Here is a 25,916-nt window from a genome sequence, read left to right as displayed (position 1 = left end):
CACATAAGGTCCCTGACTTTTTAAAATAGATTGAGTAGTGGACCCTGATATTTGTTACGCTGGACAAAAAAATATACATAAAACATATAGAACATACATTACTTACACTACTTACAGAACATGTAAAATATAATTCGTAAAGACATATAAACAAGCATAAAAGTAAGATTAGTAATTGACTTCATTAAATATTCAAACATTTCAGAACGTTTAGAAAAAAATTACATTAACATCCATCTTCACCAAAATTAACCCTGAACAAGAACAAAAACAAGAACAAAAATATCCATCTTCACCAAAATTAACCAAAAAATACATAAACAAGACTACATAAACAGGTCATCCTCTTAAGCAAGCTCCGGTGCGCGATAAACACAAAACTCCATCTTGATCATACCGTCAGCAAAAAATTCGTGGTCACTATCAAGAAGGAACCCTGAAAAAGAACGATAGTAATTGCCGGTGCCTTGAATGTTCTGGGTAGTACTGTGAAACTTGTGACTTGAGTTGGCATTCACTTCAATTTCATAGGGGCAGCATCCAGCTTGTGACGGTGCAAGACAACAGATTGTAAGAATATTCCCATAAGAACACGTTGTGTTGTTCAGAACAAACACAATGTCTGTGTTTTCCTCTTGGAGAATAAAGAAATTATCATTCAGCCGAACAGAAACAGGGAATTTACGACAAAAAACAAACGGCTTCACAAAATCTTTATGCATCACTTTACAGTGAGCATAAATCATTTCAGAGGTTCCCTTAACATTGCAAACTTCAATGGGGCATGAGCACTCTATGAAAGAACAGAACTTTTCGTGGTTGCTCTTTTCGGGGTACCTCACAGTTGCTGGGCATCCATAATTCTTGAACGAGCAACAAACTCTCAAAGAGTCAGCAACATCTTCAAGAATCCGGTTCCTCATTCTTCTGATAGGCAGGGTGCAAGAATGGCACTTCTGAGTCTTCTCCGAGCATGAGTTGCATGTTGCATGCCCATTTTCACACTAAATATAGTTACAGAAAAAATACAATTATTAAACAATACAATTACAGAAATAAATAACAGTAAACGGTAAAGATAAATAAATGGGTAAAAACCTGAATAATTGGAGTTGTTAAGGGTTCACAGCATATTGGGCAATCCATGAGTTCCATATTAAGTGAAGACACAACAATATTATCGGACATCTTCTGGTTTTTCTGAGAATAAGAACAATTTGTGTAATCTGAAATGGTTGAATCAGTTGCTGTGGTTGCCTATTTAAATAAGTTACCATCATGACTCTTCAATTTCTTTACATGCCCTTTGTGTTAGTGGTTGTGGTTAACGAAGAGGCTGCATTGGAACAATACAACTGATGGAACGGGTGTAATGAAAGGGTTTCTTGGAAAACCCATTGCTAATCTTTGCCATTAAGTTTTCATTTTTTTGGCGGTTTATTTCTCTGTGAAGTCTAATATAGCCCTTGACATTTCGACCAATTATGAAAGACAGCACCTGAACTTATATTTAATTATGAAAGACAGCACCTGCACTTAAATTATGTAATCAACGACAGTACTGTAATTTAAATTTTTGAATCACACAAAGTTTTCCCAACAAGCAAATTAAATGAGTTTAAGATAATACAAAAAATTATTGGAACGCAGTTTACTAACAACACTGCACAAACACAAGCCATTGTCACTTAATAGAAAATGCATCATTTTTTCTTCAAACAAGCAACGGATAAACTGCAACCGGCAATTGTAAATGCCACAAAAAAACCAAGCCTCATGATCTTGTTTTTCCTCTCCATGTCTGAGCACTTGACTTCCATCAGCTTGACGTGTTTCTTCAGAGTGTTTATCTCCATAAGTTGCAGACCACTATCCTGGATCATAAGCACATTTTCTTCGTGGTACATCTCAATGGACTCCTTCAATCCCTCGAAGGCCTCATTAAGTTGCTCCAGTTCGTCAGTTTTAGCCGCCACCTGAGTATGGGCATGAACTAGTTCCAGTAGAGCTTTGTTGCGTTCTTCAGTCATGCCATTAACCTCACTTTTCAAATTCCTGACCATCGTCATCTGATAGGCCATGTCGTTATCCACCCACGCAAAAAAATCGCATTGATTCTGTGTAGTGTAGGTCAAACGACAGTTAAATGGCAACAAATGAAGATTAAGTTTTAAAAAAATACTTACATTTCTCTTCGAAATGCCGTAAAATCTAAAATACTTACATTTCTCTTCGAACAGCCGTAAAATCTCCGTCCTGGATTTCGTTCGGTGGAGGAAATCTGCATACGGCATGGAATTCCACAGTCGCACACAACTTGTTTAGCTTGTCCTTCCATTGTCGTTGTGTCTTGGGAGTGGAGATCTATGGGAAGGCTGGTAAGAAAAAAAATGAGACGAGGGTTTTCAGAAAGGGGTTGAGTGTTCAGTTGAATAATGTGTTGCACCTTCATTTATGCAGGGTTCAGATTTGCTTTTCGTTGTCAGGTGTGACAGATGTCCCTTTTTTAATTACCAACGAACCTTTATTGTTTTAATTATCAAGATTAAGTACTTTAAGTGATAGTTCATTAAAAGTTGAAGTACCATGGTTGATCCTGAAATAAAAGAATGAGTACCGTGGACGATATTTAAAACATAGGATAAGTACCTTAGGTGATTATGTAAAATGTTGACCTTATCGTTGCTAAAAAACAATAGACAAACATAAACTGTTATAAACTGTTATAGACGTGACACCTTTCCATTTGTGTCGATTTTAGGGTTCTTTCTTGTGTCGATCTCCTAATTATGGCCGAAGGATTTTCAGAAGAGGATTATGTAGATGGATTCCCTGTGTGCAATGTTCCTAAATGCAAATGCGGATTGGAGGCGAAGGTCATGGTGTGTTGGACTGAAAAGCATCCTGGGAGGCGATTCTTTCGATGTCCAAATGCTAAGGTTAGTTGTATGAAATTCTTCTTCTTGTGTAAAACGACAATTTTTTGGGTTTCTGATTTGGGTCATTTGGATATTAGGGTTTGTAAAACGGTAATTTTGGGGTTTCTGATTTGAGTCATTTGGATATTAGGGTTTTATTCAATGTGTTTGTATTTTTTATATGGCATTTTCTAAAGCCAACTGTTGTGTATAGATGCGGGTGAATCGATGCCCCTTCTTCATGTGGTATGACGAGGAATATGCTCCTCACCTGAAGCACATGTTGTATACTATGAAGAGATCAAATGGAGAGCTACAGAAAGAAGGGGAAAAGCTCAGAGGAGATGTATTCGAGCTGAAGCATTTGATTGACAGAGCAAGTATAATTGATGCAATTGAAGTGGAGGACGAGCTTCTTAAAGCTGCTAACAAAATTGAGGGGATGGAGCTTGAGCTAACAGACTTGTATGCTGCAAATAGGGGACTGCAGATGGAGATTAGAGAATTGAAGAATGAACTCACAGCTGCTCGGATTAGAGAAAATAATAGGGGAACTGAAGGCTTATAAATCATTTGTGAAACTTGTCTTATTGATCGTTTTATTATGTAACTCAACTTTTCTGGTGTTAATTTCGATTCTGAAGTCTTTAGTAGAGTACTTTTATATTAAGAATTTTCATGTCTGTACACCGATTCAAGAATTAATTACATAACATTCCTAAGTTTCATAACATTCCATTCCTAAAACAACCACAACATTGTGGCTCAAAACAATCAAAAGCATGGTTCAAAATACTGCCTATGTGCACCACAATAATAATTAGCAAAATAACCAAATTTTGGGAGCTAGTCGATCCATCCGAAGGTATTATACCGATAAGGATTAAATGGATCTTCATGTGTAAAATTTTTACTAATGGAAAGGTGGCGACCTTTAAAGCTAGGCTTGTTGCAAAAGATTTTTGCTAGAGGCAAGAAGTTGTATTGTGAATACACTTTCTCGCTGGTAGCCATGCTTAAGTCCATCCAGATTCTTCTTGCCATAGCTACATATGTAGATTCTATGGTTGGACGTGTTGATGTAAGAACCATATTCTTTAATAGTTAAATTAAGGAGTATATCTATATGGAACAAGCCGAGGATTTTGAATCCGAAGAAGGTTCCGAGGCGTGTAAGCTAAAATGATCCCTAGTGGATGGAAACAAAGCTTCGAGATTCGTCGTCTTGATAAAGCCGTAAGGAGTTACGAATTTATTAAAAACGATGATAAACCCAATGTTTACAAGAAGGTTAGTGGGAGCAGACTCACTTTTGTGATCTTGTATCTAGATAACATATTACTAATGCATAATAATATCGGAATGTTAACTTCTGTAAAACTTTGGTTTATCTAATACGTACTTCATCAAAGTCCTCGGAGAAGTAGCTTATATTCTCAGTGTTGGAATCTATGGAGATAGATCTAAGAGAATAAGTGGTTTCTCCTACAGGCTCTTCTTAGAAAAGATATTGAAGTAGTTCAATATGGAAGTTTTAAGAGGATTGATACTAGTTAGCCATGAAATTCTTCTTTGAATAGGAATGTCTTCTGAGACTTCTGAAGAAAGAAAGAATCTAGCAAAGATACCATAGGCTTCGGCAATTGGTAATCTGACGTATGTGTTCTCACTTACAATGCTAGAAATTTGTCTATGCGGTTAGTGGGACTAATCAGTTTCAATCAAATCCATGTTGAGAACATTGGATGATCGTTAAGGATATCTTTAAGTACTTATGAAGAACTAAAGATATGGTCTTAACTAATGGAGAACAAAGTTTTTTTTAAGTAGACCGTTTTACAGATTCTGATTAATAAATCAGATATGGAAGATAGAGAGTCTATCTCCAGATTCATATTTATCTATAATGAAGGAGTAGTAAGCTAGAAGTGTTCTAAGCGAGAATCAACTCCAGGTTCCATTATAGAAGCCGAGTATATTATGGCATGAGATGTTGTAATAGAAGGTGTTTGGATAAAATAGTTCTTAATAGAACCAAGTACGGTTTCTTCCATTAAGTCGACAGTTCCTCTTTTCTGCGACCACAATGGTGCTACTGCCATAGCAAAGGAAACTGGGTCTCACAACTTATCCAAACATAAGGAAAGGCATTATCATATTATCTAAAGAAATTGTTGGAAAGAGAAAATTGTTTCTCTAAAAGATAGCATCAGCCGATAACACGGCTGACCCACTGACAAAGCCCATGACTTAGAGTCATTAAGGTTTACATGACATAGAGTCATTAAGATTTACATCTTGTAAAGATGGGGCTTAGATATAGTTGCCAATGGCACTAGTGCAAGTGGGAGATTGTTAGTAGTATGTGCCCTAGGGCCATTTGATCATGTATATTTGTAGAATTAATCCCAATGGCAAAGATATATATGTTCTAATTGAACTAAGTGTCTCATCAACTAAGTGTTCATTTATTACGTATTGTCCTTATCACATTGTGGTAGAATCTATTCTTAAGGTGTTAAGAATATGAGTTACAGATTTTATTATACATGTGATCTAAATAAACAGTTCATGATCGATGGGGTCCTACGAATAAGGGCATCGTATTATCCCGGAAAGATTGTCACCTCTGTTTATTCTCCTGATTAGTAAGGAGTTACTAATTATAGGAAGTAGTGAGTCTCATACTACTTGATGGAGATCAGGATAAACATGTGGACACTCAAGATGTTGAGTGGGTCGAACAAGTGACGCTAGATGACTTATACATGGTATTTCATCAAAGTCAATTTAATGTCATCTAGTTCATAATTGTACATATGTCCTTTGACTTGCGGTGACACTATCTTGTATATAGGTGATTAGAGTTTGATACTCCTTAACCCTAGATCTTTCATGAGCTAGGGCCGCGGGATGTGTTGGCTCTAGTTAGTTGTATATGGAGATAGGGGTTTAACCTAGAAAGGATTCATCACTCTGGATGAACGGAGACAAGATTCTATGCTATCTCAAATTGTTCTTGATGGATGATAAAACCTGCGCAGGTGTATATGACTTACATAGAAAGTTGTTTCTATTGGAAGTCATATTTATCAAGAATTAGAACTGGGAGATGAGGTCATATAATCAAGACATACAGTGTTTGACTTAACCGTGACACTAGTCGAGATTGGAATCTTAGATGAAGGGAATTTTGAGTGTACGGTAATTATGAACATTGGTTCAAAAAGAATGCATCGAAACATTCATCTCTATTTGGGGGTCGTGATATGTTGCTAGACGTCACTCTCGATCTACGAGAATTAATAATTAAATGGGATTTAATTATTTAATATAAGAAAGGCGTTTCTTATGTCTCTCGTTGCCATATAGATGTGAACCTAGTTAGTCACACACAATAGGGTGTGCAACCGATTGAGTTTACGAAAGATGGATTTCATATAGATACTAGCATATCTCGGAAATTAATCTGAGATGAAAAACAAGTACAAATTAGGGACTAATTTGTAAGAGTTATAAATTAGTAGGAACCTAATTGTACTATGTCCAAGTTAATTAGGGACTAATTTATAAGAGTTATAAATTAGCAGGAACCTAATTATATTTTAACCAAGTTTTATGATTAGAAAGCTTAAGTAATTAATTAGTGTAATTAATGATACTTAAAGCACTAATCATAAGTTAATGGAGTGATGATGTCACGATGATGTCATATGATGATGTCACGTGATGATGTCATGTGATGATGTCACGTGATGATGTCATGTGATGATGTCACGATGATGTCATGTGATGATGTCACGATGATGTCATGTGATGATGTCACGATGATGTCATGTGATGATGTCATGTATGTCTCTGTGTGTGACACCTAGCATCCGACGTGTCAGAAGGTGGCAACACCTATGCTTGATGTGTGACACCTAGCATGTGATGTGTCAGATGGTGGTAACACCTATGCTTGGTGTGTGACACCTAGCATGTGAGGTGTCGAATGGTGGCAACACCTTTGCTTGGTGTGTGACACCTAGCATGTGAGGTGTTGCATTCTTAAGCAAAGCTCTACCCTATAAATAGAGGTTGTCTTTGCTCATTTACCACACAACACACATCTCACTACAAAGTTGTAGAGAGAGAAAGCACTTGAAGGAGTTCAAGTAGTCATCAATCACTGGAAAAACTTGGCGACGTTTTTCATAAATCCGAGCAAGGACGTAATCCCGGCAAGAGTTTGAGCTTAGGGCTGCTCGGCAAGAGGAACTCTGGCAGATTACTTCAAGGCGAGGATTCAATCGAACGCATACTCGTGTGGACGAGCTTGAGGTCGCCGTACTATCGGGACTACAAGAATCGTTGGAGAATCGACATTGGTATTCTTCTTACGGTTTCTAGATGCATGCTTTAATTACTAGATGATACGACGATCCATTTGTTATTGATATGATCAATTTCTGGATCCGAATTGTTGGAATTCCAATTTTGAATTGAAATATACGATTCGGACCCTCACGTCCCGCTGCACCAACAGTGGTATCAGAGCCACCGTATCAGCAAGTATTAAAGCTTTACGATTGAATGCATGTATTAATAATCATGGACTTAGGAATTATTAATTGGCATGTAATTTATAATTCCGAGTGCTTAGGTCTTGTTTGCAAAAACGAGCAAACAGTATTGTGACATTAATTACATTTGATTAAATTCTGTCTAGGAGATTGGTACTTAAGTGGTCCGCTCGTGACCCTCCAATCTATCCTGGGAATTTTTCTAATGTGATTATTTAACACAATACGTGACTCGCTTGTGCATTATGTTGTCGTCAACAAAACATGCGGAACAAATAATAGTTTGCTCATTCTTTTGTGGCTAAAGAATGAGACCTAGGAAGTCCATGATCATACATGTGTGATTGCATGATTCATTTTAGCTTTAATATGTATGAGATGCATGCTACAATGTGTTGTGGGCTTAGTGAGACCGGAATAACTTAAAACCCTAAGAAATCTTCCTAAAAGTAAAAGGATTAAGTTTATATTGATTAATCATTAAATTGATTTATCAATGGCTCTCCATTGGAGCAATAAACTAACATGCTTTGAGTTATCATCTTGTCGGCTATGGATACATAGGGGTGAGATGATATCGTCAAGAGATGTTGTCGAGTTTATTGTTAAGCATGCGATGTTGCGGGTGTAGTCGATATAATATACGGCGAGAAAGGCAATTAGGCGTACCTGAGTCGTATATTATTCAAATCGATACATCTTAGTTGATTCAATGGGTTAAACTTAACTAATGTGGAAACCCAAGAATAGCATTAAGTACTTGAGGGTGAAAGCATTAGGAGCCGGAAATGATTAAACCTCATATGAGATATGATGAACAAGTAGTTGTTCACTTATATATCATTTTGATCCCAAGAATAGCATTAAGTACTTGAGGGAAAGATAAGTGAGTATAAGAATTCAATCACCCGCTTGAAGTCTTTTCCAACAAAGATTCACGTTTTCTATTTTGGAAGTGTAGGATTCGAAAAAGATAGTGGGAGGCCATTTTGATAGAGACCAAATCATTATGGTTAAATATACAAAATAACACGAATACTAATTAGAGATCTTTGCTATCTAAAGGATAATAAGATTAAATAGAATCTTTTTAAGTGACATTCACGATAGTAATCGGCTAGTGGTTTAAAACCATTTTTTGATTGATTAAGATATTTAGATGCCTCCAAGGCTTTTGCGAAAAAGAAATGCACATTGGTTAACAAAGAAAAGTGTTTTCGTTTGTTAAGATGTAGGACAGTATAAGTCATAGCCGGAAATATTTGGAATATTTAAAAGGCGGTTCGGTCAATAAAAGAAAGTGTTTCTTTTGTCAAACCGAAAGACATTGAAATGGAATTACATTAAGTATTGTGAATACTTAAAGGGTAATGTCGAGAGGAACAACTCCATCAAGAACATGTGTCTATCTCATGTTCCAATGTCAATTGCTCATTTAAAAGCTTGGGTATTGAATACCGATGCTCATTCTCACATTTGTTTATCTTTTATGGATTTAGTAAAAGTGAGAAAGAAAGGAAAAAAATGAAGTAATCTTAAATCTCAGGAATGACGCAAGCGTTGCGACAAGAGCTATAGGATCAACTTAAATTTTCTTAAATAACATAAGTTGTACTTAAACAAGTTTTTTGTACTCACCCAATATATATAGAAATATCATATCCGAATTTGTATGACATATTTGGTAGTTGATTTTCTATTTACAAAGGATGTTTGTAGTATTATGTTTGATAATACGGAGTTGGGTATGGATATGTACACAATATTCTTTATGACTTGGATAAAGATGTTTAATGCAAAAGATGTTTTTGAAATTAATACCATAAGTTATCAAATTTCTAAACAACTTTGGCACTTATGATTAGGGCATATTGCAAAAGATAGACATAACAAGTCAGATAGGATGGGAATCTTGAGCAATCAAGATTTTGCATCGCTTCCGATTTGTGAGTCGTATCTTAAAGGCAAAATGACCTGGTCATTCTTTGTGGGACAAAGTGGTAGAGCCAAAGCCGTTTAAGAGATCATACATAGTGATGTATATGGTACGTTTAAACAAACGGACCAAGGTAGATACTTATACTTCATTTTCTACATCGATGATTTATCACGATATAGTTAAGTTTGTCTTATAAAGAACAAACATGAAGATTTTGAAATGTTCAAATGACTTCAAGAATGAAGTAGAAAACCAAATTGGAAAAGGTATTAATACTTTACGATGTGATCGAAAAGGGAAGAATACTTGAGTACAGAATTTGGTATGTTCCTAAAAGGAATGTGGTATTATTTTTCAACTTACTCTTTGGGAACACCATGGTTGAATGGTGCGTCTGTCAAGAAGGACGTATCGTACATTGTGGGAAATGATACGATCAATAATGAGCTATATACTGACTTATCCATCTCGTTATAGGGTCAAGCACTTCTTACCGCAAATAAAATTCTAAATTAAACTCCAACTAAATTTGCACCATAGATACCTTATGAGATATGGTATGGAATCAAGTCTTAAGGATGTTAAGATTTGAGGGTGTTCGGAACGTATCAGGAAACTGATATCCGATAAATTTGGAATCAAAATCAATCATGGAAAGGTTATGTTGGATATCCTAAAGACAGTTTAGGATATTGTTTCTATATTCGAACCGAACAAACAATCGTTGTTTAACGGTGGTAGTCTTTCTTAATAAAGCGTTTATTCAAGAGGGACACTAGGAAAGAAATATAGAATTAGATGAGGAGTCATCTAGTTACCAACAAAATAATGAATCAATGAAGATTGATCAAACCCACTAAAAGCCGGAGTTAGTAAAAGATGTATCTATATTAACATCTCGAAGATCAAGTAGAGTATTTCGTCAACCAGAGAGATATGGTTTTCCCACATGATAAACAAAAGTCGTTTAGTCATGGAGAAAAAGATCAAATGTTGATCCCTCTACTTATTTGGAAACTATATATGATATAGATTTAAAAAAAAAATGGTTTGAAGCAATAAAATCTGAAATGGATTCCATTTATAGTAACCAAATTTTGGGAGCTAGTCGATCCATCCGAAGGTATTATACCGATAAGGATTAAATGGATCTTCATGTGTAAAATTTTTACTAATGGAAAGGTGGCGACCTTTAAAGCTAGGCTTGTTGCAAAAGATTTTTGCTAGAGGCAAGAAGTTGTATTGTGAATACACTTTCTCGCTGGTAGCCATGCTTAAGTCCATCCAGATTCTTCTTGCCATAGCTACATATGTAGATTCTATGGTTGGACGTGTTGATGTAAGAACCATATTCTTTAATAGTTAAATTAAGGAGTATATCTATATGGAACAAGCCGAGGATTTTGAATCCGAAGAAGGTTCCGAGGCGTGTAAGCTAAAATGATCCCTAGTGGATGGAAACAAAGCTTCGAGATTCGTCGTCTTGATAAAGCCGTAAGGAGTTACGAATTTATTAAAAACGATGATAAACCCAATGTTTACAAGAAGGTTAGTGGGAGCAGACTCACTTTTGTGATCTTGTATCTAGATAACATATTACTAATACATAATAATATCGGAATGTTAACTTCTGTAAAACTTTGGTTTATCTAATACGTACTTCATCAAAGTCCTCGGAGAAGTAGCTTATATTCTCAGTGTTGGAATCTATGGAGATAGATCTAAGAGAATAAGTGGTTTCTCCTACAGGCTCTTCTTAGAAAAGATATTGAAGTAGTTCAATATGGAAGTTTTAAGAGGATTGATACTAGTTAGCCATGAAATTCGTCTTTGAATAGGAATGTCTTCTGAGACTTCTGAAGAAAGAAAGAATCTAGCAAAGATACCATAGGCTTCGGCAATTGGTAATCTGACGTATGTGTTCTCACTTACAATGCTAGAAATTTGTCTATGCGGTTAGTGGGACTAATCAGTTTCAATCAAATCCATGTTGAGAACATTGGATGATCGTTAAGGATATCTTTAAGTACTTATGAAGAACTAAAGATATGGTCTTAACTAATGGAGAACAAAGTTTTTTTTAAGTAGACCGTTTTACAGATTCTGATTAATAAATCAGATATGGAAGATAGAGAGTCTATCTCCAGATTCATATTTATCTATAATGAAGGAGTAGTAAGCTAGAAGTGTTCTAAGCGAGAATCAACTCCAGGTTCCATTATAGAAGCCGAGTATATTATGGCATGAGATGTTGTAATAGAAGGTGTTTGGATAAAATAGTTCTTAATAGAACCAAGTACGGTTTCTTCCATTAAGTCGACAGTTCCTCTTTTCTGCGACCACAATGGTGCTACTGCCATAGCAAAGGAAACTGGGTCTCACAACTTATCCAAACATAAGGAAAGGCATTATCATATTATCTAAAGAAATTGTTGGAAAGAGAAAATTGTTTCTCTAAAAGATAGCATCAGCCGATAACACGGCTGACCCACTGACAAAGCCCATGACTTAGAGTCATTAAGGTTTACATGACATAGAGTCATTAAGATTTACATCTTGTAAAGATGGGGCTTAGATATAGTTGCCAATGGCACTAGTGCAAGTGGGAGATTGTTAGTAGTATGTGCCCTAGGGCCATTTGATCATGTATATTTGTAGAATTAATCCCAATGGCAAAGATATATATGTTCTAATTGAACTAAGTGTCTCATCAACTAAGTGTTCATTTATTACGTATTGTCCTTATCACATTGTGGTAGAATCTATTCTTAAGGTGTTAAGAATATGAGTTACAGATTTTATTATACATGTGATCTAAATAAACAGTTCATGATCGATGGGGTCCTACGAATAAGGGCATCGTATTATCCCGGAAAGATTGTCACCTCTGTTTATTCTCCTGATTAGTAAGGAGTTACTAATTATAGGAAGTAGTGAGTCTCATACTACTTGATGGAGATCAGGATAAACATGTGGACACTCAAGATGTTGAGTGGGTCGAACAAGTGACGCTAGATGACTTATACATGGTATTTCATCAAAGTCAATTTAATGTCATCTAGTTCATAATTGTACATATGTCCTTTGACTTGCGGTGACACTATCTTGTATATAGGTGATTAGAGTTTGATACTCCTTAACCCTAGATCTTTCATGAGCTAGGGCCGCGGGATGTGTTGGCTCTAGTTAGTTGTATATGGAGATAGGGGTTTAACCTAGAAAGGATTCATCACTCTGGATGAACGGAGACAAGATTCTATGCTATCTCAAATTGTTCTTGATGGATGATAAAACCTGCGCAGGTGTATATGACTTACATAGAAAGTTGTTTCTATTGGAAGTCATATTTATCAAGAATTAGAACTGGGAGATGAGGTCATATAATCAAGACATACAGTGTTTGACTTAACCGTGACACTAGTCGAGATTGGAATCTTAGATGAAGGGAATTTTGAGTGTACGGTAATTATGAACATTGGTTCAAAAAGAATGCATCGAAACATTCATCTCTATTTGGGGGTCGTGATATGTTGCTAGACGTCACTCTCGATCTACGAGAATTAATAATTAAATGGGATTTAATTATTTAATATAAGAAAGGCGTTTCTTATGTCTCTCGTTGCCATATAGATGTGAACCTAGTTAGTCACACACAATAGGGTGTGCAACCGATTGAGTTTACGAAAGATGGATTTCATATAGATACTAGCATATCTCGGAAATTAATCTGAGATGAAAAACAAGTACAAATTAGGGACTAATTTGTAAGAGTTATAAATTAGTAGGAACCTAATTGTACTATGTCCAAGCTAATTAGGGACTAATTTATAAGAGTTATAAATTAGCAGGAACCTAATTATATTTTAACCAAGTTTTATGATTAGAAAGCTTAAGTAATTAATTAGTGTAATTAATGATACTTAAAGCACTAATCATAAGTTAATGGAGTGATGATGTCACGATGATGTCATATGATGATGTCACGTGATGATGTCATGTGATGATGTCACGTGATGATGTCATGTGATGATGTCACGATGATGTCATGTGATGATGTCACGATGATGTCATGTGATGATGTCACGATGATGTCATGTGATGATGTCATGTATGTCTCTGTGTGTGACACCTAGCATCCGACGTGTCAGAAGGTGGCAACACCTATGCTTGATGTGTGACACCTAGCATGTGATGTGTCAGATGGTGGTAACACCTATGCTTGGTGTGTGACACCTAGCATGTGAGGTGTCGAATGGTGGCAACACCTTTGCTTGGTGTGTGACACCTAGCATGTGAGGTGTTGCATTCTTAAGCAAAGCTCTACCCTATAAATAGAGGTTGTCTTTGCTCATTTACCACACAACACACATCTCACTACAAAGTTGTAGAGAGAGAAAGCACTTGAAGGAGTTCAAGTAGTCATCAATCACTGGAAAAACTTGGCGACGTTTTTCATAAATCCGAGCAAGGACGTAATCCCGGCAAGAGTTTGAGCTTAGGGCTGCTCGGCAAGAGGAACTCTGGCAGATTACTTCAAGGCGAGGATTCAATCGAACGCATACTCGTGTGGACGAGCTTGAGGTCGCCGTACTATCGGGACTACAAGAATCGTTGGAGAATCGACATTGGTATTCTTCTTACGGTTTCTAGATGCATGCTTTAATTACTAGATGATACGACGATCCATTTGTTATTGATATGATCAATTTCTGGATCCGAATTGTTGGAATTCCAATTTTGAATTGAAATATACGATTCGGACCCTCACGTCCCGCTGCACCAACAACATTCACTTACATCCATCATCCAGCGGAGGGTGACTGGAGAGTCATGAAGCACAGGTTCTCGTTCAGCAGACTGACCACCAGGCTCTCTTTCAACAGACTGACCACCAGGCACTCTTTCAGCTGACGGACCACCAACCTCATGAGTTGACTGACCCCCACTCCTCTTTAGGCAACCCCTCTTATTGTGTCCATATTGACCACATAAACTGCACGTCATTCTCATATTTCCTTTCCTTGGCAACTTTTCCCTACCTGCAGCGGCTTCCTTGGCTTTTTCAACCCTTTGTTTCTCTAGTTCCTCCGCCTCTTTTTTCCTGGCCGTTGGTATTCTGCCCCTCTTCTTCTTATGTACTGGGGATGGTGGGAGTATGATATTAGCCGGCTCAGGGTCTGTTTCCCACATGTCTGGCCCATTCATAGGGTTGATTACATAGCTGTATACCCTCTGATACGTAGCTACACTGTAGCAATCATCCACAAACTCTTCAGGCCGTTGATTATTTCCATATATGCATGGTGTAGCGTGCGAACATGGGATTCCACTAAGCTGCCACCTTCGACATGTGCATGTTCTGTTAGCCAAATCAACCACGAACTGGCCCCCTGGGCCCTCTACCTGCCACTGAGGGCTACCACCAGGATCTGCGGTGAACTTCCAACCATAATCAATGATTTTAGCAAGCTTCTTTCTGATCTTTGGGCACAGCTCACCCTCCATGTTTCCCCCAAACTTCTGCTTGTCATTAATCCTCTTCATAAGCTGCGTCCTTATCATTTCGAACATTGTCAACACTGGCTTCTCTCTTGCAGCAAGTATGTACTTGTTGAATGCTTCAGCCAGGTTGTTTAGGAGGATATCACACTTAACTTCCTCTTTGAACAGCGCTCTACACCAGTGTTTCCTGTCCCTCTCTTTGATCCATTTGTAGCCAGCGTCATGTTTGTCTTCCAGAGCTTTCATTGCTCTATCCATGGCTGCTTTGTATGTTGCTGTTCCAATGTTCCAGATGAAGGGCTTCATGTGTTGCGTGTGAAATGTGCTCCTGAAATTGGCCCACAAATGCCTCCAGCAAAATTGATGCTCTGAATATGGGAACAACTCCTTCACAGCATTCAACAAACCCTGCACAAGCGCACGAAATATAATCACCCATGCAATCAATAACACACCCTATAGTTTGTACATTATTCACCAAAGGACCCTGATCTTAATGTAAAAAATCTAATACAGCACATTAATCAAGATAGGATTGTACCTTTTGTTTATCGGACATGAAAACAGCGGCATTCGTAAGGTGCAGATCAACTGATAGTAGCCCAATAAACCACATCCAGGTCTCCGTGTTCTCCGTTTTAACCCAGGCATATGCTAAGGGGTACATACAGTCGTTTGGATCAATCCCTGTTGCAGAAAGAAGTTGACCCCCGTATTTACCCTTCAACCAGCACCCATCCAGACAGACAATCTGTCTCATCCCATTCACGAAGGCCTGCTTCAACCCATCAAAACATACATACATTCCCTGGAACTTCCCCCTTGCTTCTTTAAACTCCACCGTGCTGCCTGGGTTGGTTCTCAAAACCTCCCTCTTATAGTCATACAGCTTCTCATATTGCCGGTCTTCATCACCCTCCAATTTGTCCAATGCTGCCCTTCTTGCTCTTCTTGCCTGCTGAATGCTTATTGATTGTTTTAGGTCCGTCTGAATCTTCTTCACAAACACTTCAGACTTATATTCAGGATCGTTTCTAAATTCTTCTAAGTACTTGTCGGCGAGGACTGCACTAGTCAGGTGGAAGTTTTTGCTCACTTTAGGACATGTATGGCGCAGATCAAAGGTCTTCACTCGGAATGTGTTGTCATTGGGATCTTTGAGGTGCAGCTTTGAGGCAAACACGTAGAACTTACATTTGCTCTTTGAGTAGCACTTTGCCCTCACCCTTGTTATCTCATTTACAGGGAAGTGCAGTTGGTACCTGTGGTGTATCCCCCACTCACGGCAGGCCTTCTTAAACTGCTCCCTGTCAGTGAACAACATCCCAATAGAGAAAGTTGGACCCTCATGGTCGTGGTCTTCATCAAACACATTAAAATCCTCCCCCCCCTCTTCTTCTGAATCTGAAATAGATCTATTACCATCAGACTCTACGTACTCTGAATCACCACCCACAGTGTCCTGGTGAATTGTTCTGTCAACACCACCAGACTCAAATTGGGCTTTACCTTTGGGTCTCCCACCAGCCCTGTTCTGCGAAGCACCAATATTCTCTTCGTTCTCTTCATCCTGTTCATTCTCTTCATTCTCTTCAGGCAACTGACCGTTTGACCTCAACTCGGTAGTCAAATCTTCATCACCATCCAAGATGTCATAATCAGGATCCACAATGTACTCATCTAGATCATCATCCCAATCTTCAACTTCAACCCATTCATGTGAATGATGAAGCTCTTCTTCAGTGGGCATTGGTGGCTGGTCTTCACTTTGCCTTTGCGGTAGTTCCCTGTTCTGGTCCTCAAATAAACCCTCAAAAGGGGGCTGATGTTGGGTCTGGAAGAAATTGTCGAAGTCCACATCTTGAGTTTGTTGAGTAGGACCCTTATCATGCAGCCCCTCTACCTCATCCATGTGCGGCCCATCGTCAGCCCCCAAATCCTGAGCTTCCTCATGTGGCCCCTGAATTGGAACTTCTTCCTCTTGTGGCCCATGCTGTTCACTAGCCCCAGCCTCAACCCCATTCACTTGCCAATCTTCAGCAGCCCCAGCCTCAGCCTCAGCCAAATCCATAGCCACATCCATAGCCTCAGCCTCAGCCCCATCCATAGCCTCAGCCTCAGCCCCATCCATAGCCCCAGCCTCAGCTTCAGCCCCATCCACAGCCCCAGCCTCAGCCCCATTAAGTTGGCAATCTTCAGCAGCCCCATCCCCCTTATCATGGCAATCTTCATCAGCCATCTGAACGCTTGCCTCTTCATTTGCCCGCTCACCAGCAACCTCATCATTCCCAGTGTCAGTTTGTCCCAAAAAATCTGCCCCTTCATTCCCCTGAGCCTGCGTATTTCCCTGGACCATAGAAGCCCCTTCACTTACATATTCACTTACATATGGACTCATCCATGACCCCCCACTTTCTGAAGGACCTTCACCAACAGCCTTGGTACCCAGTGGTTTACTCCCACCAGCCTTGGTAGCCAATGGTTTACCCCTTACTTTTTTCACGGGAGTGGGATACACATAAGCTAAATCTTTGGGATTTGGTATCTCCTCAATTACAACATGTGGGGGCGAGGGGGGCGGAGGGACTAAAGCCTCAATGTCTTTAACGGTCAGTTTCCTAACATAGACATCCACTTCTCCGTCCCTCTTCCCAGCACTTGCCATTTCCATAGCATCATCGTCGTGATTTATCGGTCTAATCCAATCATGAAATTCCTTGTCTTTTTCTTTCCAGTAATAATCAACTAAGCCCTCAACTTTTTCTCTTTTCATCCATCTATCTAATTTCTTCATAGTCATACCAGACACAGAATAAACGCCGGTGGACACTTCCCCATCATGGTAACCCCATTCCCCCAATGCCCCATTAATGTGAAGGTTGATTTGAAAAAATTCAAAAAAAACTGGTGACACTGCAAACAGACAAATATTTAAACACACCAACAACCATCAAGCAACACAAAAATAATAGTAAATGCCAACCAACAGAAACGTGAAAACAATAAACAACTCGTACAAAGATTAAACAAATCAAACCAACTAGTGGTCCTACAGCAGTAAACAAACATAAAGCAACTTGTAGTCCTATGTCCAAAAGCGGCTAATAAATCAAAGCATAGAATAACAAACATTTACAGAAACCAAAGTACTATGTGGTCCTACATACCTTCCACCACTTCGTCACTATCGCTCTCATCCATTAAACCCCATCCAGCAGTTCCAGGTGGTCCCGTTCGTTCTCTTTCCTTTGATTTTCCTTTTCCTTTCTTTCTCATTTTTGTAATTCTTTCACTATAAAAACCTGTGACACAGAGAGCGTAAATACACCACGTTAATCAAACCCTAAACCACATGAACCAGATAACAAGAGTAAAAATCAATCTTTCTCACTCTAAATTTATGTTTTGTTCCTTCGTTATTTTTTCTTCTTCACAATGCAAAAACACAGAAAGCACGGAAGATGAACAGGCAATCGACGAGACAATGGCGGTGTGAAAATGAGAGTTTCAGAAGAAAAAAGGGAAGAGAATGAGTTTCAGAAGAAAAAAGGGAAGAGAAGAGAAGGATGAAAGAGTATGTCAGAAAGAAGATGAAAGAGAGATAAAAGTTACCGAGCGGTTAATTTTTTTTTTGATTTTAAAATTTGAAAAGTCAACCGGCATGTCAGAGAGAGGGACTGTTGCAACTGACAGAGGACAGGTCACGTGGGTCGACAGGTGGCGAGGAAAACGCATGCAAACGATTAAATCGTTGGCGGCGCCGCGATTTTGTGTTTTTTTTTTCAGAAGGGCCGTGAATGGCGCCGCCATAAAGGTCAGGGGGTTTAGTGAAGCTTTTGAAAGGTGAGGGGGTTTAGGGAAGCTTAGTGCAAAGGTCGAGGACCGTCCATGATTATTAGCCAGATAAAAAGACTAAGTTTTGTATTTGGATTTGTTTGATAAATAATGTGTCCACTTTATTAAATTAAAAATCCAGCTAATTTTAGGGATAACCTCCCAAAATAGAGAAATCTATTATAATGAAAATCGAACTCTTAATAAAAAAAGTAAATAAAAATAAAAACTAATTTATTTAGCTAAACCGATCGCACATTCAAAAAAAGTCCATCCATGGACAAGACCTTTTATAGCAATATTTTGAGGCTGAATATATAATTTGAGTCCTGAACTTGTACTCTTTTATATCACATATCGAACTTCCAAAATTGTTAAATAATTTAATTTGACCCCTGAACTTAATAAATACGTAAATATTGAACCCCTCCTTTACACAAATTCTTTTTGAATGTTTCAAGTGGCAGGTGGACACAAGGAGGTTCAGTATTTATATATTTATCAAGTGCAGGAATCAAATTAGATTATTTAACAAATTCAGAAGTTTGATAGGTGAGACGTTATAAATTTAAAGGTTAGATGGATAAAATGCTACAAACTCAAAAGTCAAACTATATATTAAGCCAATATTTTGTACCAGTGTAAACAGTAGTCGACAGATTAAATGAATGGAAGTATAAAAATTTAGAAGTTAAATAACACATTAACTCATAATACATGTTTAAATCCAACTGTGTCCGCATATTTTACCACGTTAGGATCGATTGTCGCTCACTTTTAAAAAAAATTAAATACGCAAAAATTAAAAACTCATACATTTAACAGGTTAAACAAGAAAATGAAAAGTAAAATAAATAAAAATGCACAAATTTAGGAATTAAATAAAAAAAATCAAAAACAACAATTAATTCAAAAACCCTCTTAACATTAATTTTTTTTTAGATAGACTCAGTCCAGTACGTCATCTATTATGACACGTAATTAAAAATTTCTCGATGTCGAGAGGGTTTTAGACATCCTACTTATTGTTGATATAGATTTAAGGCAAAAGGTACAAAAAACCTTTTAGGTTTCATCAAAAGGACAATCAGGCCCTTTTTACTTTTTTGGGCACAATAAAACCCTTTAAGTTCTATTTTCGAACAAAAAAGCCCTTCCGTAGATTTTTCTGACTAACTGACTTTTAGCTGTTGACATGGCGATAGGAAAAAAGTTCAAACACACCCCTAATGTTTAAAATACTTATCAATTTCATATTTATAATTTTTTATATCATTTTATCCTCGACAAAAATTCAAACACACCCTTAATGTTTAAAATACTTACCAATTTCATATTTTTACTTTTTTTTATATTATTACACCCTCTTCTTTCTAATCATTTTTTTTATTAAAACATAATTAAATCAATTAATTTTTTTTAAATACAATTAAATCTAATTGAACCACGTCACCCGATCCTTTCGAAACAAAGAACTGAATTAACTTTTTCCGTTTTTTTTAAAACGACTTCACCGATTCTCATCGAAACATAATTAAACACAATTAAACTTCAATCGATTTTTTTAAAAAACTTTTCTAAAAATCTCAGCCGGAAAAGAAATCTCCGCTCGCCGACCGGAGATTTCTTTTCCGGTGGCTTGTTCATGAAGAACAGACCTCCGATGGTCAGCGAAGGTATGTTCTTCATGAACAGACCGACGGAGGCGAAATCTCCGGCCGACGCGACCGGATATTTCGCCTCCGGACGAGGTTTTTAAAAAAATTAGTTTGGTGTTTTGATATGTTTAATTAAATTTTTATTTTTTTAATTGCGTTTTGAAGTGTTTAGTTAGTTTTGATTGATTTAATCGGTTTTTAATTTGAAAAATATTAATCTGGTGTGCCCATTGTCGTTTGTTCCGGGAGTGTCGGGTTACGGTGGTTCAATTTTTAATTGATTCTTAATAAAAAAAATTAATTAAAGTTAATTAGGACAAAAAGGGTGAAATAATACAAGAAAAATTATAAATATGAAATTGGTAAGTATTTTAAACATTAAGGGTGTGTTTGAATCTTTGTTGAAGATAAAATGATATAAAAAATTTATAAATATGAAATTGATAAGTATTTTAAACATTAAGAGTGTGTTTGAACCTTTTTTCTATTGCCACGTCAGCAGATAAACGTCTGTTAGTTAGAAAAATGGACGGAAGGGCATTTTTGTTTGAAAATGGAACTAAAAGGGTTTTATTATGCCCAAAAAAGAAAAAGAGTTTGATTGTCCTTTTAGTGAAACCTGGAGGGTTTTTTTATACCTTTTGCCTAAATTTAACTTGCTGAGTAACAACCACAAACATCATCCACCATCTTTCTCTTACTGGAAACCATAAACTCACACTCTTTTCTCTTACAAAAGCCAAAACATTTAGAAACTCAGATATGTTCAGCAAAGCTGTAAATAGAATTCAAATAAGTTCTGTCCAGTTGCCAACATTTCTCACAGTTTAAGACCACCAACTGAATTAACTACCACCAACTGAATTAACTACCAAATGTCCACCTACACTCTCCACCCTATCTCCCTCCCTTTACCCCCATCATCTTCTACCCAACACCTCACACATAAAACCCTGCACATCTCCCATTCACGCTCCCAAGCATTATGGGTCGAGTCCCTTCGCTTAAAAACCCGTTCCAATTCATTCCATGAAGCCATTTCCACGTACATTGATATGCTTACTTCAGATGTTTCACCTGACAATTTCGTATTCCCGGTGGTTTTTAAGGCTGTCACCGCCCTTCACGACTTAAATTTAGGCAAACAGGTGCATGCCCATGTTGTCAAATATGGGTATAATTCATCTTCTGTCGCCATAGCTAATTCCGTTATTAATTTTTATGGTAAGTGTGGAGAGTTAAGTGATGTACTTAAGGTGTTCGATAGAATTCCTGACAGAGACTTGGTTTCTTGGAATTCGTTAATTTCTGCGTTTTGTTGTTTTCAAGAGTGGGAGCTTGCGCTTGAGGCGTTTAAATTCATGTTGGATGAGGATTGGGAGCCGACTTCGTTTACTTTGGTGAGTATAATACTCGCTTGCTCGAATTTGAGCAAGCGTGACGGGTTGCGGCTTGGGAAAGAAGTTCATGCATATAGTTTTAGGAAGAGTCATCGGAGTACGTTTACGTACAATTCTTTGATGTCTATGTATGCTAACTTAGGTAGGCTAGGTGATGCAAAATATGTATTTAAGTTGTTTGAAGATCGTAATTTGGTTTCTTGGAATACCATCATAAGTTCGTTTTCTCAAAATGAATGTTTTATGGACGCGTTAACGTACTTAAGGCGTATGATTGTTGAAGGGATTAATCCCGATGGAGTCACGCTTGCGAGTGTGCTTCCTGCTTGCTCTCACTTGGAGAAGTTAGGGACTGGGAAAGAAATTCATGCTTATGCCTTGAAAAGTGGTGATTTGACTGAGAATTCTTTTGTGGGTAGTGCTTTAGTTGACATGTATAGTAATTGTAGACGGGTTGAAATTGGTCGTCGGGTTTTTGATGGTATCTCGAAGAGGAAAACTGGGCTTTGGAATGCTATGATTGCTGGGTATGCACAAAATGAATATGATGAAGAGGCATTGATGCTTTTCTTTGAAATGGAAGCTGTTTCTGGAGTATTTCCCAACACAATCACAATGGCAAGTATTGTGCCTGCTTGCGCACGTTATGAAGCATTTTCTGGTAAAGAAAGCATTCACGGTTATATGATAAAGAGGGGCTTGGTAACAGATACATACGTGCAAAATGCACTTATAGATTTGTACTCCAGGATGGGGAAGATGGAAATTTCAAATACCATATTTAGTAGCATGGAGCGTAAAGATACAGTCTCTTGGAATACAATGATCACCGGTTATGTTATTTCCGGATGCTACAATGATGCACTTTTGAAGCTACATGAGATGCAAGTTGCAGACAGAGGTTGCACTTTTAAACCCAATTCAATAACCCTCATGACTGTCCTCCCGGGTTGTGCTTCTTTAGCAGCATTGGCAAAGGGGAAAGAAATCCATGCTTACGCCATTAGAAATTTGTTAGCTTCAGAAGTCACGGTAGGAAGTGCATTAGTTGACATGTATGCAAAATGCGGCCACTTAAACTTATCAAGGAGAGTATTTGATCAAATGCCTATTAGAAATGTGATCACTTGGAATGTCATTATCATGGCTTATGGTATGCACGGAAATGGAGAGAAGGCCTTAGAGCTATTCAACGACATGGTAGCAGAGGGAGAAAAAGGCAGCGAAGTAAAGCCTACTCAAGTTACCTTCGTAGCGATCTTAGCTGCTTGTAGTCACTCAGGGATGGTTGATGAGGGCCTACGCTTGTTTCATAAAATGAAAGATGAGCATGGGATTGAACCTGGTCCAGATCACTATGCTTGTGTGGTGGACTTACTAGGTAGAGCAGGTCGAGTCGAGGAAGCATATGACTTCATCAATACTATGCCTTCTGGTTTTGACAAGGTAGGAGCATGGAGTAGTTTGCTAGGAGCTTGCCGTAACCACAAAAATGTAAAAATAGGGGAAATTACTGCTCAAAATCTTTTACAGATACAACCGAATGTGGCTAGCCATTATGTTCTACTGTCTAATATATATTCATCTGCTGGACTATGGGACAAGGCAGTGGATATTAGAAGGAAGATGAAAGAATTGGGAGTAAAGAAAGAACCTGGGTGTAGTTGGATTGAACATAGTGATGAGATACACAAGTTCTTAGCTGGGGATTTAGTACATCCGCAAAGTGAGAAAATCCATGATTTTCTCGAGAAACTATCGGAAAAAATGAAAAGGCAGGGATATGTACCTGATACTTCATGTGTACTACACAATCTTGATGAGAAGGAGAAGGAAACTTTACTTTGTGGACACAGTGAGAAATTGGCAATAGCGTTTGGTATCTTGAATACTACTCCTGGAACTACCATTCGAGTTACGAAGAACCTTCGAGTTTGTAATGACTGCCACACTGCGACAAAGTTTATTTCAAAGCTTACGGATAGGGAAATCATCCTAAGAGATGTGAGGAGGTTTCATCACTTCAGGAACGGAACCTGTTCTTGTGGGGATTATTGGTGATCATAATCAGATATCCATTTCGCATTTGTTTTTTACAACGGAAAGGAAATCGAACCCGGTACACTCCAATCATATGCAATGACTCTACCAATTAAACTATGTCGGAGACTCAACTTACCCATCACAAAATTTCGCTAGGGATCCCTGTCTTCAGCTTCGGCAATGATAGGCTGTTGTTCACCGCGGTTTCTGTCCCCGCTCGCCTATCATCATGTCACAAACTTTCTTGACCTTCAAGCACTGAACAGGTCGTCAAGCAGTGGTAATTAGTATCTGCTCTGTGCATAGAATTTGATGCATTTCCATATGAATAGAATTCTTTTCTTTTTTGGATATAATATATGAATAGAATTTGTACAGTGGAAAAGCTGTAATGTTACTCATATAAGTAATGACCAAAGGCAAATTTTATTTCACTTCTGACTCGGTTTTATGTGTACAAACATATTTTATAATGAGATTTGCAAAATACATTTCTCAATTCATAATAATCAAAAAGAAGTAAGGTTATATTTGCCTCTTGAATTTCGGTTAATTCACCCCTTTCCCAATTAATCAACTATTGCAGTAATTAACCTCGTTACACCATCCCCGATTACAACCAGAGGCATCTGAGACGAACCCTTCGTCCGGACTCGTCTCACGTCTCAGGCAACCTCCGTTCGCCGGAGGTTGGATTATTTGTTTGTTTTGTAGAACGACGTCGTAGGGTATAAAGGGTATTTTTGTCTTTTCCTTCGTATTTAACAACAAAAACATAAAAGAAATTAACGAAAGTCCCTAATTGTTTACATATTTAAAGTGACAGAACACTAAATATGATTTTCAAATAAGGGGCATCAAACTGTGAATTATGATATATGTGGGAGGATTCAAAGTAATTTGCTCTTATTTTAACATACATGGTTTTAATAATTAAAAAAAAAAAACTAATTTCACACTCTCAAACATAAAAAAAAGATATTTTAATAAAGGAAAAAAAATGTTATTTAGTATTATTTAATATATTTACTAAAATAAAAAAAATTAAGTATAAAATTATTTAAATTATTATACTTGTTACTTAATAAAGAAAATTAAAACAACTTTATAATTAATAATAAAGTCAACTAATAAAATAAATAAAATTTAAGTTAATTATTAATAAAGAGTATATACTTAATTTTAAAATTTTCATTTTTTTCAATATATAATTCCTCCGTCCTAAATTTATATGTGCTATTTTAAAAAAATTGTCTCAAACCATTGACATTAAATTATTACTTTGATAATTAAATATTTTATATACCCTCATTAATTATTATAAAATGCATAGAAATAAAAGTAAAAGTAACTAACATGTACAAAGTTACTATTTAAATAAATAAAGTCAATTAAGATAATACTCTCTCCGTCCCAAAACAATAGTCCACTTTCCTCTTTTCACACAATTTAAGAAATACAATTAATACTCTAACTTTTCATAAAGTTATTTTTATTTTTCATATCATACCCTTATTAAATGTTATAACTATAGGCTAATAGCAATAAATGATACACTTTAAATAAGGACAATACGAAAAATAAACACTCTAAATTATGATTTACAAGAAAAATGGACTATTATTTTGGGACAAAAAAAATAAGGAAAGTGGACTATTGTTTTGGAACGGAGGGAGTATAAAATAAATTTATTTAATTTTACTTAAATAAATTAAAATTATCAGTATATTTGTATTTGTTTAAAACTGCATATCAGTTTGGGTCATATAATGGTAATTATTTTTGAAATAAATCAATTAAAAAACAATTTCATCTGATTCAAATTAAAAAAAATAATTTTTAAAATAACAAGTATAATAATTATACATATTTAAATATGTTTTTTTATATATAATATTTTATTATGAAAAAGAATAAAAATAGAATCTAAAAAGAGTAACTTTCTTTTTTTTACGGTTAGTTATTAACAAATACTAATATTTTTTATTTCTTTAAACTATCTTTTCTATTTTATAATATAAAAATTTGGTTTTTTAATTTTATTAAAATAATGGAGT

General features: G+C 36.9%; 4 protein-coding genes across 6 annotated transcripts; 2 read left to right on the top strand and 2 right to left on the bottom strand.

Annotated features, from left to right (window-relative positions):
- Nucleotides 1-175: 175 nt before the first annotated feature.
- On the bottom strand, nucleotides 176-18,819 carry LOC126679918 (E3 ubiquitin-protein ligase SINA-like 10). 3 transcript variants are annotated; one of them, XM_056106043.1, is made up of 6 exons: nucleotides 18,537-18,819; nucleotides 18,316-18,352; nucleotides 18,092-18,226; nucleotides 2,225-2,375; nucleotides 1,099-2,117; nucleotides 176-1,004 (listed from the first exon to the last, which is right to left on the bottom strand). In XM_056106043.1, exons 5-6 carry the CDS (start codon nucleotides 1,186-1,188, stop codon nucleotides 348-350), a joined length of 747 nt encoding a protein of 248 aa, XP_055962018.1. In that variant the 5' UTR covers nucleotides 1,189-2,117; nucleotides 2,225-2,375; nucleotides 18,092-18,226; nucleotides 18,316-18,352; nucleotides 18,537-18,819; the 3' UTR covers nucleotides 176-347. The 3 variants fall into 3 exon arrangements, with proteins under 3 accessions (XP_055962018.1, XP_050230898.2, XP_050230897.2); XM_050374941.2 differs by having other exon boundaries at nucleotides 18,316-18,819; XM_050374940.2 differs by having other exon boundaries at nucleotides 1,099-2,069; nucleotides 18,316-18,819.
- Nucleotides 1,704-2,338, bottom strand: LOC130014555 (uncharacterized). Its single transcript, XM_050374939.2, has 2 exons — nucleotides 2,225-2,338; nucleotides 1,704-2,117 (listed from the first exon to the last, which is right to left on the bottom strand). Exons 1-2 carry the CDS (start codon nucleotides 2,336-2,338, stop codon nucleotides 1,704-1,706), a joined length of 528 nt encoding a protein of 175 aa, XP_050230896.2.
- LOC126681524 (uncharacterized protein At4g04775-like) lies at nucleotides 2,638-3,486 on the top strand. The gene is made up of 2 exons (XM_050377067.1): nucleotides 2,638-2,939; nucleotides 3,133-3,486. Exons 1-2 carry the CDS (start codon nucleotides 2,790-2,792, stop codon nucleotides 3,484-3,486), a joined length of 504 nt encoding a protein of 167 aa, XP_050233024.1. The 5' UTR covers nucleotides 2,638-2,789.
- A 2,290-nt stretch (nucleotides 18,820-21,109) lies between the features above and the next one.
- LOC126682867 (pentatricopeptide repeat-containing protein At3g57430, chloroplastic) lies at nucleotides 21,110-24,293 on the top strand. Its single transcript, XM_050378632.2, has one exon. The coding sequence runs from the start codon at nucleotides 21,292-21,294 to the stop codon at nucleotides 23,875-23,877; it is 2,586 nt and encodes an 861-aa protein (XP_050234589.1). The 5' UTR covers nucleotides 21,110-21,291; the 3' UTR covers nucleotides 23,878-24,293.
- Nucleotides 24,294-25,916: the final 1,623 nt, after the last annotated feature.

This window comes from Mercurialis annua, linkage group LG5 (genome assembly GCF_937616625.2).
Source record: "Mercurialis annua linkage group LG5, ddMerAnnu1.2, whole genome shotgun sequence".
Lineage (NCBI taxonomy): Eukaryota > Viridiplantae > Streptophyta > Magnoliopsida > Malpighiales > Euphorbiaceae > Mercurialis > Mercurialis annua.
This window is presented reverse-complemented; position numbering and strand designations above follow the sequence as displayed.

Bases quoted from the DNA above. Each gene is read 5' to 3' on its own strand.
- LOC126679918 (XM_050374941.2), bottom strand. From the start codon at position 1,188: ATGTCCGATAATATTGTTGTGTCTTCACTTAATATGGAACTCATGGAT. The intron at 1,005-1,098 runs GTTTTTACCCAT...AACTATATTTAG, and splicing joins TAACAACTCCAATTATTCAG to TGTGAAAATGGGCATGCAAC.
- LOC130014555 (XM_050374939.2), bottom strand. From the start codon at position 2,338: ATGGAAGGACAAGCTAAACAAGTTGTGTGCGACTGTGGAATTCCATGC. The intron at 2,118-2,224 runs GTAAGTATTTTA...TACACTACACAG, and splicing joins ACGGCTGTTCGAAGAGAAAT to AATCAATGCGATTTTTTTGC.
- LOC126681524 (XM_050377067.1), top strand. From the start codon at position 2,790: ATGGCCGAAGGATTTTCAGAAGAGGATTATGTAGATGGATTCCCTGTG. The intron at 2,940-3,132 runs GTTAGTTGTATG...TGTTGTGTATAG, and splicing joins TTCGATGTCCAAATGCTAAG to ATGCGGGTGAATCGATGCCC.
- LOC126682867 (XM_050378632.2), top strand. From the start codon at position 21,292: ATGTCCACCTACACTCTCCACCCTATCTCCCTCCCTTTACCCCCATCA.